This window comes from Pectinophora gossypiella, chromosome 8, assembly GCF_024362695.1.
Source record: "Pectinophora gossypiella chromosome 8, ilPecGoss1.1, whole genome shotgun sequence".
Taxonomy (NCBI): Eukaryota; Metazoa; Arthropoda; class Insecta; order Lepidoptera; family Gelechiidae; genus Pectinophora; species Pectinophora gossypiella.
This window is the reverse complement of record NC_065411.1, coordinates 14,097,928-14,115,837: the sequence shown is the minus strand read 5'-3', so window position 1 is coordinate 14,115,837 and position 17,910 is coordinate 14,097,928. Positions and strand designations below refer to the sequence as shown.

The 17,910-nt window shown below is 39.5% G+C and overlaps 1 protein-coding gene across 2 annotated transcripts; it reads left to right on the top strand.

Moving 5' to 3' along the window:
• The first annotated feature begins 3,470 nt into the window (after window positions 1-3,470).
• On the top strand, window positions 3,471-16,557 carry LOC126369243 (uncharacterized). 2 transcript variants are annotated; one of them, XR_007566670.1, is made up of 5 exons: window positions 3,471-3,664; window positions 8,484-8,640; window positions 8,976-9,095; window positions 11,106-12,109; window positions 16,506-16,557. XR_007566670.1 is itself a non-coding variant. In XM_050013584.1 (4 exons), the coding sequence occupies exons 1-4, from the start codon at window positions 3,620-3,622 to the stop codon at window positions 12,035-12,037; spliced, it is 1,254 nt and encodes a 417-aa protein (XP_049869541.1). In that variant the 5' UTR covers window positions 3,471-3,619; the 3' UTR covers window positions 12,038-12,164. The 2 variants fall into 2 exon arrangements, 1 of the variants encoding a protein (XP_049869541.1); XM_050013584.1 differs by lacking the exon at window positions 16,506-16,557 and having other exon boundaries at window positions 11,106-12,164.
• The last annotated feature ends 1,353 nt before the right edge of the window (window positions 16,558-17,910 follow it).

The following is a 17,910-nucleotide window of genomic DNA, read 5'->3' as shown; positions in this document are numbered from 1 at the left end:
GCCGAATAAATGCCTGGTAATAGTGCTACTTTCTACCAGGTAAGTTCTGGATAGCCTTATCAAGACAGCGGCCTTAGTCAAGTTACAAAGATTATGAAGAACGACAGTGACGGTAATAAAAATTCAGCCCTTACCGCTATCGACCCACTATGGTCGATTAACTGTTAAATATATCAGATTTTTTTTTTGACGACACCTTGAGCCAAGGTTCGCACCCTTAGGCCTGTTGGCTTAAATTTTATACCGGGTGAGAGCCCTCTGCACTCCAGGCAAGTAGTTAATGCCATTTGCGGCAAATCTACGATAGGTACCGTCAAAAAAAAGTAATTAAAATGTATAGAATTGACATAAGGGGACATGGCACTGTCGGTTTTGGCCATCGTTTGGAAGTTGGCTAACCTCCCTGTTATTGTTGAGTGGAGAAACAGGATCTGAATATCTGCGGTCCCTCTGACAAAGGGTTGATTTTATCATCATTCAAGTTGTGGTCACGTATCACACGATGTTCATCAACCTAACCCTTGTTACAATAATCCAGCGTTCAATATTCGTGCCGGTACATACTCGGGCGATTGTGCATCTGACGTATCTAAGTAGTTAGTAGTTCTAAGCTAGAATTTTGAGCGTTTGTTTTCGTGTTAGAAAGTTTCGTTAACATTTTTTGTTTTTGTGAGTGTATGATCGTGTTTATCGAAGAGGAAACCTTTGGACGAAGAAATGAGTATTTGAGAAGTTAGGATCGTATCTGTGAGATGCTTGAATTTTAAATTGGGGATTAGCTTTTTGTCGCTCCCCTCAGCTTTTTCTTTTAATCTTGCTAAAGCAAGAGACATTATGTATTTATATCTTATGGTCGCGTATTCATGCGCCGATGCTGCTATCTAGCTCTAAGATATTAGCAACTAAATGAATGCACTGAATAGAATAGGGTAGTTACCAACTAGTCAAATCAGTTACTTTATACTATCGTCAAAACACGAGATTACTATGGAATTTGTATGAAAAGCAACTTGTGACGCTATAGAAAAACGCGACGAACTGACGTACTTATAATTACATTTTTCTTTCTTAAAATTTCTTAAATAGATTAAATAGAAAAATTAAGTTTTTTTGTCACCTTTACATCTGTCTTTATTTAGTAATCAGAATTTCATAATTCTTCATTAAAAAATCTTTGACCTAGGAAACTACCCAATTGTCTGAAGCTATTCAAAGTGCGTCGGTTTTGTCTGTGGACAAGTCGTGTGCCCTTCAATAAGCCCTTGAGTGTAACATTGAATTTGACGGCTTATTATCATAAAACAATTGATAATCATGTCCATTCCGTGTTAAGTTGGTAGTATACTAGAGTGACGTCATGCTCATACTAACATGCGAATAAAAACTATTTATTTGTCTACAAAGGCTATCTTGGGGGCTAAACAGGCCACATCGAAGCAATTCATCTAAAAAATTAATGTTGCGATTTTACATTTGCGCATATAAAGGTAAGTGCGCAATGCAAACAAATGTCAAATAGCAATATTGCTTTCTTAGATGAATTGCTTCGACGTGGCCATTTTAACCCCCTTTGCTATTAATCTGTCGTAACTTTAATTGATGACTTACGATCTATTTTATGAAGTGTCTCAAATATCCTGATACAGATCTCTGTTGCACAATCGCCCGTCCATGGGGTCACTAACCATTTGATTTTTTTTTGTCATGTTGATTAATTTATTGCATGAATTAGTTAAGAGTGGCGAGCGCCACGCTTGGTTTAGGTAAGGTTTCCGTGGAGTGCGGGAGAAAGCTCTATGTTTAACAATTTAATGCATAAATCTTCTTGGAATCATGTCTGTACCTTAGAAGGGAATTTTGACTTGCACCAATTTCACGATATCTTAATTCAACAGCTGGGTTAGTCACTGGGATTTTTGTAACTGTATTGTCTCGCACGCCAAGAAGAGTTATGCGAAGTGTCTAAGGGTGACTTTCGTCAACAGTGGGCATCATTTTCAATGAGGGATTTTCCAATCGGCGTTGCCCAAAAACACAATAATGGCGTTGTTAATAAACATCTAACATGGATAACAGACAAATGCATCTTTTATCTTTGTTTTGAGTATAAATGATGATCCTTCTTATTACACCAAGGTACAATTACAATTTCCACCCATTATTAGTGTGATCAAAATAAAGAGAACCAATATAGGTTGCAACATCATTCTATACATAATGTGATCCAAATATCAAGCAACAATTAGTTTTATATATGCTTCTGCCATTACATTACATTTTTGAATAATTATGTACCTTAGCAATGAGAAAATAGGTAATTATCACGTTAAAAGTGAACAACGCCATCTATCGTGGGGAATGTCGATTGGAAAGTCTCTCATTGTCGAAGAGTAGTAAGCTCCTAGTTTTTGTGGGAACTTCTGAAGCTTTGAATTTGTGCGAGGGTCGCTCCGGCGCTGTTTTATTTGAGTTTGCTGTGTTTTGTCTTGTACACCTAACAGTGCAGTGTGTGGAATAACTAATACTGCTGCTGTTTTTATGGTTTACTTTAACTTGTCGTAGCTTACTTGTTTATGTGGGTTTGTTACTGGCCGCACCTGGCTTTGTGCTGTTGTGGGGTCGGCAGGGAAGGAATGTGGTGCTACCTCGACGTAAGGTAGATAACGTAGATTAGATACACTCTGGTTCGTCGGTTGGATGTCGCGGCGTTCCCTCCCTCCTGCACCTCTCCTGCTGTTGTAACCACACTCACATTTCCCGCACTCCTCTAAGGCATAAGAGAGGTAAATTTAGATTTTAATTTTAGACATTATTTTAATTTAATCCTAAATGTATTTTAATTAAGAATCCAATTGATGGCATACCTAATGTTAATGTATTAAAATTCGAAGCTTTTATAAGGCAGCATCGGTATATTTAAGCATGTGTCTACAATATTGTTTAATTGTTATGAAGTAAGGGCAACTGCAGGCGCGCCGGCGCCGGCGGCCCGCGACGCCTGCGGCGGTAGGTTATTGCACAACGGGCAATCTGCATTTTTTGATGTTTTTTCAACGATAATATTCATGTTATTATAGTTTACTATATCTGTCTATGAATAAGTCTATTAAAAATCAGGTTTTAAGTAAATCAATTTGGAACTGTTTTCTCAGCAATGAATAAACACAGCATTATGAAATTATCTATCTTATCTACAATGAGCAAAATCTAACATTTTGTAACGAGACCATATGAATTTATCTCTCGATGTTTTATGAGATTTTTAAATAATATTGCATGCCAGTTATTAATAAATTTAAGTATAATGATTTAATGTCCGTGGCGTTTTATTTGGCTTGACTAACGTGTGTTTGTTGTGGGTGTGTGCACGCTGTTTGTTCGGCACGTTATCTAACAGGTTGCACCACGGCGCGGCCCTCGCCTGCGCAGGTATGTGGTGAGGTTCCTCCAGGGCCGCGCGCCGCCGCGAGGTCCGCGCTCGCGTCAAACAGCCGCCTGCGCCTGCGCCGCGCGCCCGTGCTTCGTGTTATGTTCGCTAAACATTATGTCAACCACGTAACGGCGAGTGTTGGGCAAGAGTGAAGGTGATAGTGTTGTGGTCGTGCGCATCTTATCTGCGATGGCGGTGTGCGACAAGTGGGTCGCGCTCAAGATTGTAGAGTTCGTGAGTAGCCTGCTCTAACTGGGTTTACGAACTTACAGCTCTTAGGGATTATCGATGACACAGATGTTTGGATATAATAACCGCATTGTAGCTAGTAGACGTCACGCGAATGTTTTGAAGGTATGGGTTCAATGGTTGTTTACACAAAGTTACACACGGGATTTTGAATAGGGAGTAGATTAATCAATTCAAAATAGAATATCATTGTAGGAACGTAACCACATCCTCACGTCTTATGTTACTTTCAAGATAAATTAAAACTTTAATGTTACAAACTTTTTACACTTTATAAGAAAAACTACTTATTCCAATAGCCATATATAGTTCTAGCATTAGCATTTTGTTTTTCCTTAGATTGCAATCGTCAATGGAATATCTGCATTTAATTATGCATCTTACTAGTCAACAACTTTGAGTCGTACTATGTTATGAAATACTTGTGGTTTAAAACCGGCTGCGGGTTTGCCGTGCCAATTATTACGGTGCCACTTTGCTTTAAATATGATTGGTCAGGTGTTTTATAGAGGTTCGCGCCCAACTGGGCTCCCTCAGGCCTGTTGTCTTAAACGTTGTACCGGGTGAGAGCCTTCAGCGCTCCCCATTTGTCCGGCCAAGTAGTTAATGCCATCTGCGGCAAATCTACAATAAGTCACGTCAAAAAAAAGCGTGTTTTATATTTAAAAACATTTTTCTTATAAAAACATTTTTAAGTACACGATAATTACGCTGTTGAGTACATACGTTGTTGTAAATAATCTTGTTATAAGTAATTGTTTGCCCTGGTGGGATCTTAGCAAAGTTGCAAATGATTACGAAAATTATGTTAATCCCATTTTTAACAGTCACTGTCGGTTTTTAAAATCGTTTAAAACTTAACTAGAAACTAGAGTTGCTAGTTTTTTACTTGGCGTTTGTACAACCGTTTAGGAATAGTACAGAAAAGTATCGGGGCCCAACGTACGTAACATACGATCCTGAGGACCCGAACTAGGTATAAAGAGGCGGCCAATCAGCTCGTGAACAAAACACTTCAGGATCTCGATACCGACCCCGCCGGCGTGGTCGACGATTTATGTGGTCTACACTCAGCGGGATCCCCTGTCTGGGAGACATAAGAGTGATGCAGAGAATTAGATCTGGATTTGTTCTACTGAATTATGCTGAAAACAGAATTTGTTCAAATCCAGATCTAATTCTTTGCATCACTCTTATGTCTCCCTGACAGGGCATCCCGCTGAGTGTAGACACATCGACGATATCCCTCATTCTTTCAAATATAAATGCTCCGACAACGCTCTTGAATGAGGTTCGCGCCTTCAGGGTATCGTCAGGCCTGTTGTCTTAAATTTTGTACCGTGAAAGCCCTCAGCACTCCCCATTTGTCCGGACAAGTAGTTAATGCCATCTGCGGTAAATATACAATAAGACACGACAAAAAAATGACTGTTTTCCCGTCACTTTTAAAACAACATAATAAACAAATCGCTTGACCTTACCAACTTTATTATTATTTCTTAATCTGAAGGCAAATACATTAAGATCTTTACCTACAAATTAATTCTTCTCTTAATCCGAGTCCAATACTTAATTTGAGGGTTTTATGTGAATCATGGTTGTAATTAGCTGACACTTCGCACAGTCACCGGTAATCAACTTGCAATTACAATATAGCTATTGCAAGTTCGAGTGATTAGATCAGTGATAATAATAGCATGCGAGGTTTCCCACGAGATCACTATACCTTGCGATCTAGTGATCTGTCTAAGTAACAGATGGGTAACGGTTTCTAAGGCTGCTTTTCCACCAGAGCTTTGGAGAAATAAGAAAAAATCAATAGAATCACTTCGTTTTCCTAGCCTCGCTCAGCTGAGCTCAGCTCTGGTGGAAAAGGGTTTAGCGAAGCGAGGTCATTCTACATAAAAAACAAGCGAGAAATGTGTGCGAAGGATCGCACATTTGCGCATTTTGACAGCTCCGCTACACATCCTCGTGCGACACATTTTACTCTCACAGCTCTGGTGGAAAAGCAGCCTTATTGGGTCTCATAAGCCTATGACTAAGGTTCCTAAAGCCAAAAAAACTGTCATCATCATCTCCCTAGCATTATCCCGCTTTTCCACGGAGTCCGCTTACCTAACCTGAAGATTTGACAGGTCCGGTATTAACAGAAGCTTCTTTTTTTTCTGACCTTCCAACCTGCGAAGGGAAAACCAGCCCAATACACAGGTTGTTAGGTCACATACCTCCGAAAATACATTTCTCGGGAACGTGGGATTCCTCACGACGTTTTCCTTCACCGCTGAGCACGTGATAATTTTATGATCCAAACGTGAATTCGAAAACAAATTCGACAATCATTGGTTTAGACCTGTGCTGGATTCATTTGTGCGAAAAAAAACTTTACTAAATGCTTTTTTTTATCTTTCGGATTTGACAAGATAGTCTTTTTCGCCTGTGTAAAAGGTCTCAAATAGGAATAAAGGAAACATAAGCTACTCACATTATAAAACGCTTATTCCAGACACCATAATCCATAGCTACCAACACAAACTGCAGAATCAAATTACATTCACATTCTTATTAGGTTTTTTTTTTAAATAATAAAAGTTGACACTTATTTGGTGTATTGTCGTTTTTATTACTCGCTATAGTCGGATTAATTGGGTCAACAAGACAAGCCGTATGTTTTTGTGACAACAAACGGAGGTTTCGTCTAGTTGAAGATCGAACCGTGAAATTGGCAGTACCTCTTACTTAGATAGCAGTTGTATAGCTACGCTTCGTTTATCCGCATAAAAAGAGTACCGAACTTCGATCATACGTATTGGTAGATGCAGACTAAAAAAATGCACTGTAAATATTCGCGCGTCATCTTTCCATAGTTCAGTTTCTTAGGGTTTAAATTAGATTAAACCGTTACGATCTTGAAGTGGTATAAATCAGAACTGACGCTTTTTTTTTGACGTGACTTATTGTATATTTGCCGCAGATGGCATTAACTCTAGCCCGGACAAATGGGGAGCGCTGAGGTCTCTCACCCGGTGCAAAATTTAATACAACAGGCCTGAGGGTGCCCAGTTGGGCGCGAACTTTGGCTCAGGGCGTCGTCTGAGAGGAGTGGGTCGATAGCGATAAGCGCTGAATGAGGGAAAAAACACGCTGGGGTTCGGTATGGGGGTTCTGAAATGTTTGGTGTCGCGAGCTGATTGGCCGCGTCCAGAACTGACGCGGGGACGATATTTCGTTTGATCTTTGTATGGAACTGTACATCTACTAATATACGATCGAAGCCACCGAACCGTCCTTGACCGGTCGGAATATAATCGCGATTCACATTACCTATTTATAACCGATCTAGTTGCAAGCGCATAATGCACTGGCATGTTTGGTGTTTATTATTCACATCACGTATAGTCATGGTTGTGTCATTGCGCCGTGACGTAAAATAAGTAGTCTCAAGTAATTACGCGGACTCGACGATTTAACATGTAACCAGGTACCTCCGCCAATGCCAGTCCCACGGTGGCCAGCCGACAATCGCGAAGGACTGGTGAGGAATCGCAGGCCATTGTGTTGGCACAATGCGTCTTCCTCTTGGATGGGCATGCAAGGCTTTACCATGGCATTTGCATCTTTTTTGTCGCTTTACTAACATCACGTGTTGGCGAATGGTAATGCTAATGAGTAAGTACATATTGTCCTATTTCTAGTCGATTTTCCAAGCTCCGTGTTTGTTTTGCTTAACTATCTAGATGTAAATAAAGCTAGTTATAAATGATAATTATCTAATTATAAATTGAGATTTCTCATCTGTTTTACGCGATAGTTCATTAATTTAAGAGCAGTATATTTGAAACTAATCTTTAATGACCTAAAACGACTGTGTATTAGAAGTAAATCAAATTCATGGCCGTACCGTAGCTTCTTCGTCATCTATGATAGACAATCGGTGAACTTGACGCTTCATTCATCTGCTTGACAATTTATAATAATACTATAAAGGTCATTTCATTTCATGCCTTTTATTTTAAAGCCTTACTTGTGCCATACAATAAGGAATAATACTAAGTACGTCCTGAGCCTAGCCGTGAGACGCATGTACAGTTTGTACAGACTGTTTATATTTTAATTATGTACCTATTTTAGACAACTTGGCAATAGGCTCGTATGAATCGCTCTTTTCTGAAATTCCTTAGTCCACAAGACATCTTAAACTATCAACTTTATGAAGGGTCTTACACCAGTATTCAAAACTCTAAACTTCGTCCACTCGAGTCGACCTCAGCTGAGCATTGTGGTATTTTAAGTTGACATTTATACCTGCGACTTAAGCACTTACTGGAGTCGAGCATATCATACTGCCAACGAAATAATACGAAAATGACGTCATGACTCCATTCAACCTCACTGAAGTAAACTCGATATAATAAGGGATGAAATCCTTGGGTGTCAGGGCGGTGAAATTGATTTTATGAAATAAAGCAGCAGCGTCTTGTTCTTGTGTTGTATTGTGAGAAGGAAGAGCGGAAGCTCCGCGAATGAACGCAATCATAAAACTGTTTCCATATATCTATAGTAATATATAGTAATCTTAAATATATTTATGTGTTTTCAACAATAGGTTCAGGCGACGTCTAAGAATAGCGATTTATTTTGAGCAGAGTTTGAGGTCTTAAGGTCGCGTCAACTGAGGACGGGGTCGAGGAAGTTCGAGTTAACGTCTTAGGGATGTGTTGATTTTTTTAAGGAGTTTACTTAGGGATGTCTTGAACTTGAAATTTCTACCAGAGTCCCTACACCCCTTACGTGTGTCCCTCAGTTGGCGTGCGTGGCTTGTCTGGTGGCTAAGCGAGTGTCTCAAGATGACGAGGCTCGGCTGGCGCTGCTACTCCAGAAGCTGTCTCGCGAGTGGTCGCTGCTCACGTCCGTCACGTGGGACTCCGTGGGCGGCGCCTTCGCTGACGCCGTCTATGGAGGTATGTTCTCCACTGAGCTGATATCTCCACCAACCAGAACAAGTGTGGAGCGTTCTTTTGGTAGCCTTCTTGGAAAAAATATACGTAATCGGAGTATTTTTTTTTGGACCTGACTTATTGGAGGTTTGCATATGGCATTAACTACTTGGCCGGACATTGTCCGGGAGCGAATCTCGGCTTAGGGCGGCGTCTGAGAGGGTTAAATCTTTAAAAAGCCGGGACTCCATAGTCCCGAGATATGGAAACGACATACAAATAATAATAATAAAACAATAGTAAAGTAATAATAAAAAAGTAAAGTAGTAATAATATAATATACTGTTAATTGTTGGCAGGTTACGTGATAATCACTTTCGGGTTGATCCTGGCGCGGGTGTTCCAGGAGGTGCCGAAGGGGCGCCGCATCCTCGAGAGCTTCTTCCTCGGGTTCGGCATGCTCTTCTTCCTTGTACTCGGTGAGAAACATGCTCTGATATATACAGGATGTTAGTGACATCGTAATGAATACTGAGGGGGTGAGTCAGACCATGATTCTGAGTCGATATCAAATGGAATTTTCCGTCGCAAAAGTATGAAACTGAAAATAATTAAAAAAGACACAAAAGTTTTCATGAATTTTCTGACAGGTAATTCCACTTGATATCAACTCAGAATCATGGTCTGAACCATTCCCCTCAGTTATCGTAACGGTGTCACTAACACCCATACCTAATTGTATGGCTACCTGTATGTACTTGTACGGGGTGTAAGTGACATCGTAACGAATCCTGAGAGGGATGATTCAGCTCATTATTCTGATGATGGTGTGGAGGGGATAAGTACATAATATTTAATTATTCAATATAAGAAAAGCACAATAAGAATATAAAAAATTGTTAGACAATGGGGTTTGGTTTTTCAAAAGACTTGGGCTAAATAGATTATTAATCGCGCGTATGTAAAATTCTTTAGGAACATATCTTTTCTTTCATCACCGTTTCTATTTAAAAGTAGGTACTTTAAAAGGAACACCTACGTGTTCCTCATGAAAATTTATAGTTAAGAAGGTGACCTATTGAGCTGCAACAAAGACCTAATCTTTTAACAAAAACTCCTTATCAGTTCGGCGTACAGATATGTAACACTATTTATAGAAAGGGAACTCTATCCGTCGGCAAACAATTCGTTAGTAAAGCGTGACATAACTAAGCGCAAGCGCATAGTTGAGCACGTGGGCGGAGAAAGTTATGCGATGACATCCAAATACTGGCCCCGGGCCCTGCTATACTGTACGCATGCGGAAACTTTCCACTTATGGAGCATTTGAGAAATAGGCTAGTTTCCAAGTACTCAAATCAGTTCTTGAATCTTGAAAGCCTTGCTTCCGAAATATTGTCCGGTTATTTACAGTTCGCTTTATATTAGATCTCTTATTTCGGAGTGCCTCATGGCAAAGGCCTCCTCCAACTCAAATCAGTTACTTTTTACTAAACGTAAAAACACGAAATTACTATGGAATTTGTATGAAAAAGCACACTATGACGTCATAGAAAAACTTGATAAAATGTCGGACTTATTATTACGTTTTTCTTGATTATTGTATTGATTGTTTTCTTGATTTCTTATCTGCCGAAAAGGAAAGGGGCGGATGATTGACAGCTCTTAATTTTAGGAGGAATGAGTAAATGAATGAATAACCCAGGCGAATTAAAGAGGTATCTCGCTGGTATGCAAACCGTTTCACGTGTGCAGTTAACATAATTCTGTCGGGTTATTAGCCAATGCAAAATTTTTATAGGGTTGTTTTAGATCTGTGCTTAAAATTGACGTGTGTTCCATACATTTTATGCTTTTCGATTACTCGTCCTTTTCCTTTTCGGCGGATAAGAAAATGACAGATATAACTTAAAATAAAATTAGATAGCTTTACAGGAATTAGCACCAATGCTTATATGAATGATCGTTAATCAAAGATATAGGTTATCGTTACGATAAACTTATTGCTCTACTACTCCTTTAAGCAAATAACACTAAAACTTTATCGTTGATATTGTTCTCAAGTTTCGCTTGTAGGCCACAGGTGTGTGTGGTCATTGATTGAACAGGTTTACCAAAACGTGATTATGAAAATTCATACGACTGGTTTTATAGAAAAATTATTACGAAAGTAGTTTTGTTTTTCTGATTATGATCGCGGCTTTTATTGAAAAAGACGCAGCGGTGGAAGTACAGAATTTTCTAGAACAAAATTACTAATGATTTTGTCCGTGTGGACTTTTGTTCTGTAAATACACAAATTGGCTCCAGTACCCTATACCCGATTTTCATTAAAATCGGTCCAGTCGTTTAGGCGTGAAATCACAGACAGTTACAGTCTCGTTTGTAATATTAGTGTACTAATAAATAATAATCTAAATGAAACAAATCTAATCTGTAGATTTGTATTATGTTTAGAATGATTCTAATTAAATCCCGTTTATCCTTAGGCGGCCTGGAGCTGGCGTCCCTGGACTCCGTGCCTCACAACCTGGTGACCAACGCGTCAGTCCTGGGCTCGCTCTCCCTCATAGTCGCCGCCCTCTTCTTGGTGGACCTGATGGGCCCGCGCACCTTCTACGCCGCGCACCACTCGCAGACAGACCCCACCGGCATCATCGCGTCGCCCAAGGCAGAGAAGAAAGTCTCCATAGCCACCGCCACCACACAGAATGGCAACGGACATCTACCAAACGAAACAAATATAACAAAGACAGATGAAACTAAAGCCAAAGCACAACCCACAAGACCGAAGGACCTCGATCTAGAGAAGACCCACGACATATCGCCAAAGAAGGAAGAGTCCAGTCTGTTCGACTCCCCGCGACACGGATATATAAAATTCGACGATGCCTTCGAACCTGATTTAGAGAAGTCAAAGTACGGATCGCTCCGGGCCGATATCGAAGGCGGCAATTACATCCGCCTGTCGGACCCGCTCTCCGAGTTGCATTACGAACAGGAATTAGCAAAATTCAACGAGGAATACTACAGAAAGTATTTAGAACAAGTCGAAGGTAAATACAATGTCAAAGAGAAGTATCTGCCAGAGTTACAAACGCCAGTTTTTGCTAAAGTAAAGACTGGGAGGTTGAAGGGTTTGTACGACGACCTGTCGCCGGGGTACGACCGGCAGAAGTCGCCGTCGAGAGCGAAGACCATCCCCTCGCCGACGTTGCAGCAGTTGGAGGATTATCTGAAGGGCAGTAGAACGAGACGGTCGGAGACGCCATTGTTCCCCATGGAACCGATAGTAGAGAAGGAGGGGACTGATGTAGACCGGGCGTCGGGCACCCCGACAGACCCAGGGTACGTGCAGTACGCGGCCGGCAAGTGGCCCGACAAGAAGAACCTCCGGACACCCCGACACAGCCCCACATAACAAAGTGCAATGACTGACAACGAGTGACTAAGTGCGTGTTCAAATGTGATGACGAAACTAGCCATTAATTAGGTAAGCTAACTAATATTATTTACAAGTATTTGTACACAATAAACTTTAAGTTTTTAACATCAAAAGTATTTTAATGAACTCCGAACCATTGTCTCTTGAGAGATTTTTATTGAAGTGGTCGTTTGAAGACAAAAGAATTAGCGATGAAGGTGAACAGGTAATTTGATGGAACGTTCGACTTCAGGAAGTTCGTTGCTCCGCTCGGTGTCGGTAAGTGGAAGATTGGAGTTAATTTGAAAATAATGAGATTGTGTGACACATACGCATTATCCTGAGTCGTTTCGTCCGTCTTGAGTTCCACGAGCCACACATTGTTTCTTCAAACTCGAGTCATTTACCTAAAAAATATTATTTGCTATTTCACATTTGTTGACACTGCGCACTCTTACTTTAATTATTATGTGCAAATGTCAAGTTGTAATGTTGCTTCTTCTTCTTCTATAGTGTGGATTGTGAGGCGGAGTACCAACCTCATCAACCCTGGTGACAGGGTTACTATTGAGCTGCCAAAGGCCTCTGACATGGCTCATGTAACGACTACTTACTTACATTAGTAAGTAGTAACCGGGACCAACGGCTTAGCGTGCCTTCCGAAGCACAGATCATCTTACTGTCAGTCAATCTGGTGTCCTAACGAAACTAGGTAACACAAAGTAACTTTTGTGACCACTGGACTACGGAGGTCGTTATTTGCCAACTAAAAGGACCATTCATAATTGTCTGTGGTGGTCATTGCTGTATTTTTTACATGCAAACATCAGTGCATGGGCTCTCCTTGAAAATTATCATTTATCTTGTCAGTCTGGTGATATCTTATAGTCAACTCGCAGTAACGTAATGACTCAATCACTATTTACACGCACACACCACACATTGTTTATAGTTAGTACATAAACTGGCAAAAACACCCGCAACCTTACTCAATAGATGTTTATTCTCGACTTAATTGTTGTCCAATTATATTTTGACCTTTACCTTTATGACGTACCGTATGATTAGTTATTGGAAATCATTCAATGGTGCAATTTTGTTTAAGTACGAATGATAGTAATTATTATTTCGTTCACAGAATGCCTATAAACGTTAGACAATGATTTTCAAGTCATTGTGAGAGTTTTGTTAGACGCTTTCTACAATAGTTTCGTTTAGCTAAAAACTAGTGAAAATGCCATCAAAGTGTGATCAGTAGTTTTTACGCGATACAGCAATGCCTATGCCCGCGCCAATAGAATAAAAAAACTAAACAATTGATTTTGTTCCGTTACTGTTTCGATATTTTAGTCATTGTTCTGATTTACCTATCATGCAGATGAACAATACCTATGCCGTTAGCAATAATTTGCCAATATGGTTAATCCTCTAAGTACTCACACGCAATAAATTGCTGTAGAGTGAATTCGTAAAAGAATAGTAACTTTCCGAAGAGTTATTTACGATTTTTATGAGCAGTGACAGCCCTAGCAAAATATTTAGGGGGTGCGAGACCTCATAGTGGCACCCCTCAGACCCTTGCGGTGTCAAGCCTCCCACCGCTCTTAGGCCCTCCACTGTTTGTGAGAAGATATACATTATTATTGAGGAATTTATTTTAATTAGGTAAATACTCATCCTATGACCGGCCTTTGCGAAAGTTGCTTAACTTCAACAAACGCAGACCGGGCGCGTTTACCGCTGCGCCACCGAGCTCCTCATAGGTCATAGGATGGGTGACCACAAAAAAAAGTTTTCATCTCGAGCTTCTGCGTGCTTTTGAAGGCACGTTACGCCGTTGGTCCCGGCTGCATTAGCAGTCGTTAATAACTATCAATCCGCACTGGGCCCGCGTGATGGATAGGCCCGATCTCCCTATCCATCCATAGGGAAGGCCCGTGCCCCAGCAGTGGGGACGTTATTGGGCTGATGATGATGATGATGAGGTGAATACTTGTCTTTTTCGTGTGATATGTTAGTGATATTTTTAAACACGCTGGGTTGAACTTTCGTATTGTAAATGTATCGTAACGTTAGTGAAGGAAGTGTAACATATAGTATAAGTAACGTGAACAATACCTTGTCAGTTTTTGTTTGAATGCCTCTGTTACTACAACCTTGACCGACAACCCACGCAGCGGTATAACATGAATGAATTTCACAACGCTGCCCGTGCTAACTAGACAGTCCTAGGGCTTCGCTAACAGAATGGGCCGCCAACATCGGCCCATGAATGATACACTTCTGTCGAAATTACACCTTTGAACTCCAGTTAGCAAGTGTCAAGAGCAAAACTCATTTTGCGACGATTTACGCACCTGCACTTGTTGTGGAGTTTTTAGATAAAAAGTAACTTTAATGTCAAGGTTTAAGGCAGGTGATTGTTATTCTTAGTTCTCGCTAATTATGTATAGTTAGTATACCGTCGCGTTATAGTCAAAACTACGTAAGCGCATTTTTGAAAGAACATGTTCAGATGTGATTTTTGTTAACAAAATCTGACAATAAACAAGCTAGTTAAAAAAAAAAATGTTTAATGAAATCGAGGTTCGGAAAAGATGTTAAGCCGTCGTTGGTCCCGGTTACTAGGTACTTATTGATTTAAGTAAGTAGTCGTTACATGAGCCATGTCAGGGGCCTTTGGCGGCTCAATAATGGTTACCACGGTTTGAGGTTGGTTATCCGCCTCACGAGGGAAGAAGTAGACTATAATAAGACTGGCATATAGGTACCTATTTACTTACTTCGAAGTTTACAAACAATAAACTACTTTAGTTTATAAACTTTTTTATTATTAAGTTTTTTTACATACACATACATACATACATAAACTCACGCCCGTAATCCATAATGGGGTGGGCAGAGCCACAAGTAATCAAAGACAACTTGCAACCACTGTTGATACGATGTTGTAAGCTGGATATGATAAACCTTATGGTGATAAGGGATCAGCCTATCGCCCATAACATTAGTCCATCATTTTAGAGAACACAATCCCCATAATCATAATATTAAGATGATATAAGTATTATAATTTTTTTGCCTTGAAATCCAAGATTAAACGAGGTAGATTTGTGTGATTCATGTGATAATATAGATATGTAAGATAAAATCAGCGCCGCGAATTGACAACATTTCATTTTTACTAAGGTGCCTTAAATCGAAAACCATTTCGAGATATTTCTATGATTTACACAAAACACATTTTTTCAGATTTTTTAATTCAGTAATAATAGAAATATATTGAAAAATCCACGAGGTCAGAAGAGGAAGGCATAATAAGTTCAGACCTTTACATAAAAATTATAAAAAAAGTAAATGTCATACATAACATGACACTTTGTTTGCGACTTGTTTTAAATACGCATGCAAAGGTACATTACATTATACTGCCTTCATTCTATCAATGGCAGAATCCAATTTTCAAAAAATATTTTTTGTAACTTCTAGTGGAAAAATCTTGAAAAGAAAAAATACGTGTCTTCTATTTAAACAAGTACTTTCGAAATAGCACAAAAAAACCACGGCTTAAAAATTTGAAATGTTGTCAATTGCGTGTTCCATCTTGTCAGTTACAATTACAAGTTTTGAATCATCGTAATAATAAAGGACGACAATAAAGACACCTTATTAAGTGTAAGTCATTGCGTGTATCCGGGAAACGGTTTTAAACAGTGATATCATCGTCTGAAAACTGATTTTGAAGGAATTCATTCTTCTCTTGTGAGGGTTGTGAGGTCAATGACCAAACTCATAAACCATTTGATACAGGCAGATCGTTTAAATGATTTACTTTTGTAGTGTCTAACATGTCATGACTTGGTTTACGAATGTTAAAATGTGCGTACGCGTATTAATGTATTATTAGGTAGACACATGTCCCTAGGGTATTATCCCGTTTTTCACAGGGTCCGCTTACCTAACCTGGAGATTTGACAGGTCCAGTTTTTTACAGAAGCGACTGAATGTCTGACCTTCCAACCCGCGAAGGGAAAACCAGCCCAATACTGGTTCGGTCACACATACCTCCTCACGATGTTTCCCGTCACCGCTGAGTACGTGCTAATCATTTATGATCCAAACATGAATTCGAAAACAAATTCGACAATCATAATTGATTTAATTGGTTTAGGCCTGAGCTGGATTCGAATCTACGACCTCAAAGTGAGGGGCAAGCGTTCCATTAACTGGGCTACCACGGCTCTTATTGATAGACACAATATTGTTTAAATCATGTGGTGATTTTCAGTATTAAGTAAACCCAGCTAAATGCAGTTCCTTAAATATATTTATTTTCTAAAACTTCATTAACACGAAACACCTCAGAAACAGAAAACTCGGTCATTTATACCCAAAAACAAAAGATAAAAGATGCATGTCTGTTATCCATGAAAGTAGAAGTTTAAACGAAGGAAAATCTTTACAGCGCCATCTATATGAAGCGCGCGGTGATTGCTTCTACGCCACAATGCGCGAAATAGTGTTGCCGAAAAATCGATAGTTTTACTATCGATAGTAAACAGCCAAAATCATCTACCCAATCGATAGGCCTATCGATAGTATCGATACTATCGATAGTATCGATAGCTCTTTTTTGGCGATACTATTGATAAGCAACGATAGTATCGATACTATCGATAGTATCGATAGTTAAAAGAAGAAAAACTATCGATAGTATCGATACTATCGATAGTATCGATAGTTGAAAAACGAAAAACTATCAATACTATCGATAGTATCGCTCTTCGATATTGCGCAAGCTATCGATACTATCGACAGTATCGATACTATCGATAGTTTTGTACGATCGATAGGGCCCTTAATTTCGATAGTATTGAATGTAGCATTGTGTGGAACAATTCACACCATTTAAAGCTCGTATTTAATATATTTTATGTTACGTGGGTGTTTTTGCAGTGGACGTTTGGTTTTGAAGTAGGCAATTCTCTAAACTTTAAAGAGACACTGTTAAGTTAGTGGATAGGATTTTTTTTACAATACTATCGAAATTAAGGTCACTATCGATCGTACAAAACTATCGATACTATCGATAGTATCGATAGCTTGCTCAATATCGAAGAGCGATACTATCGATAGTATGGATAGTATTGATAGTTTTTTGTTTTTCAACTATCGATACCATCGATAGTATCGATACTATCGATAGTTTTTCATCTTTTAACTATCGATACTATCGATAGTATCGATACTATCGTTGCTTATCAATAGTATCGCCAAAAATGAGCTATCGATACTATCGATAGTATCGATACTATCGATTAATTGTCGATACTATCGTTTTTTGGTAAACTATCGATAGTTCGATCGAAAACTATCGATATGGCGCTATCGATCGGCAACACTAGCGCGAAAGATGCGCGTCCCTGGTGCGCAGGATACGGGCTAGTTCCAGCAGCATCCTGGCGATGTTGGCTAGCAGGTTGGACTGTGTGTACATGTCTCGCTGCTGTGCTATTGCTGGGGTGTGGCGAGGCGGTGAGTCGCGGCTCAACTCTCCCGTATTTAATTTAATTTCCTTGATCTACTAACCTAGTATATAAGTTTTGTTGTTAACAAATTATGAGTCCTAGTAACTTGAATAAAGAATTTAATAATAATAAATATATTGTTTTTGAGGAACTTAGCTTGGGAAGTACCTCATCGGGATATAGCCATGAGCTTACGTTATATTAGAAACTTCATTAATTCATATTATTCATTAGAATACGGTTTTCAATAGCTTCAAGTAGTGGCTCCGAATACAAGGTTATTTTACAATATAGGCCAGTTCATTAATCTTATGTGAGATGTTTCATATTGAGTAGCTATTA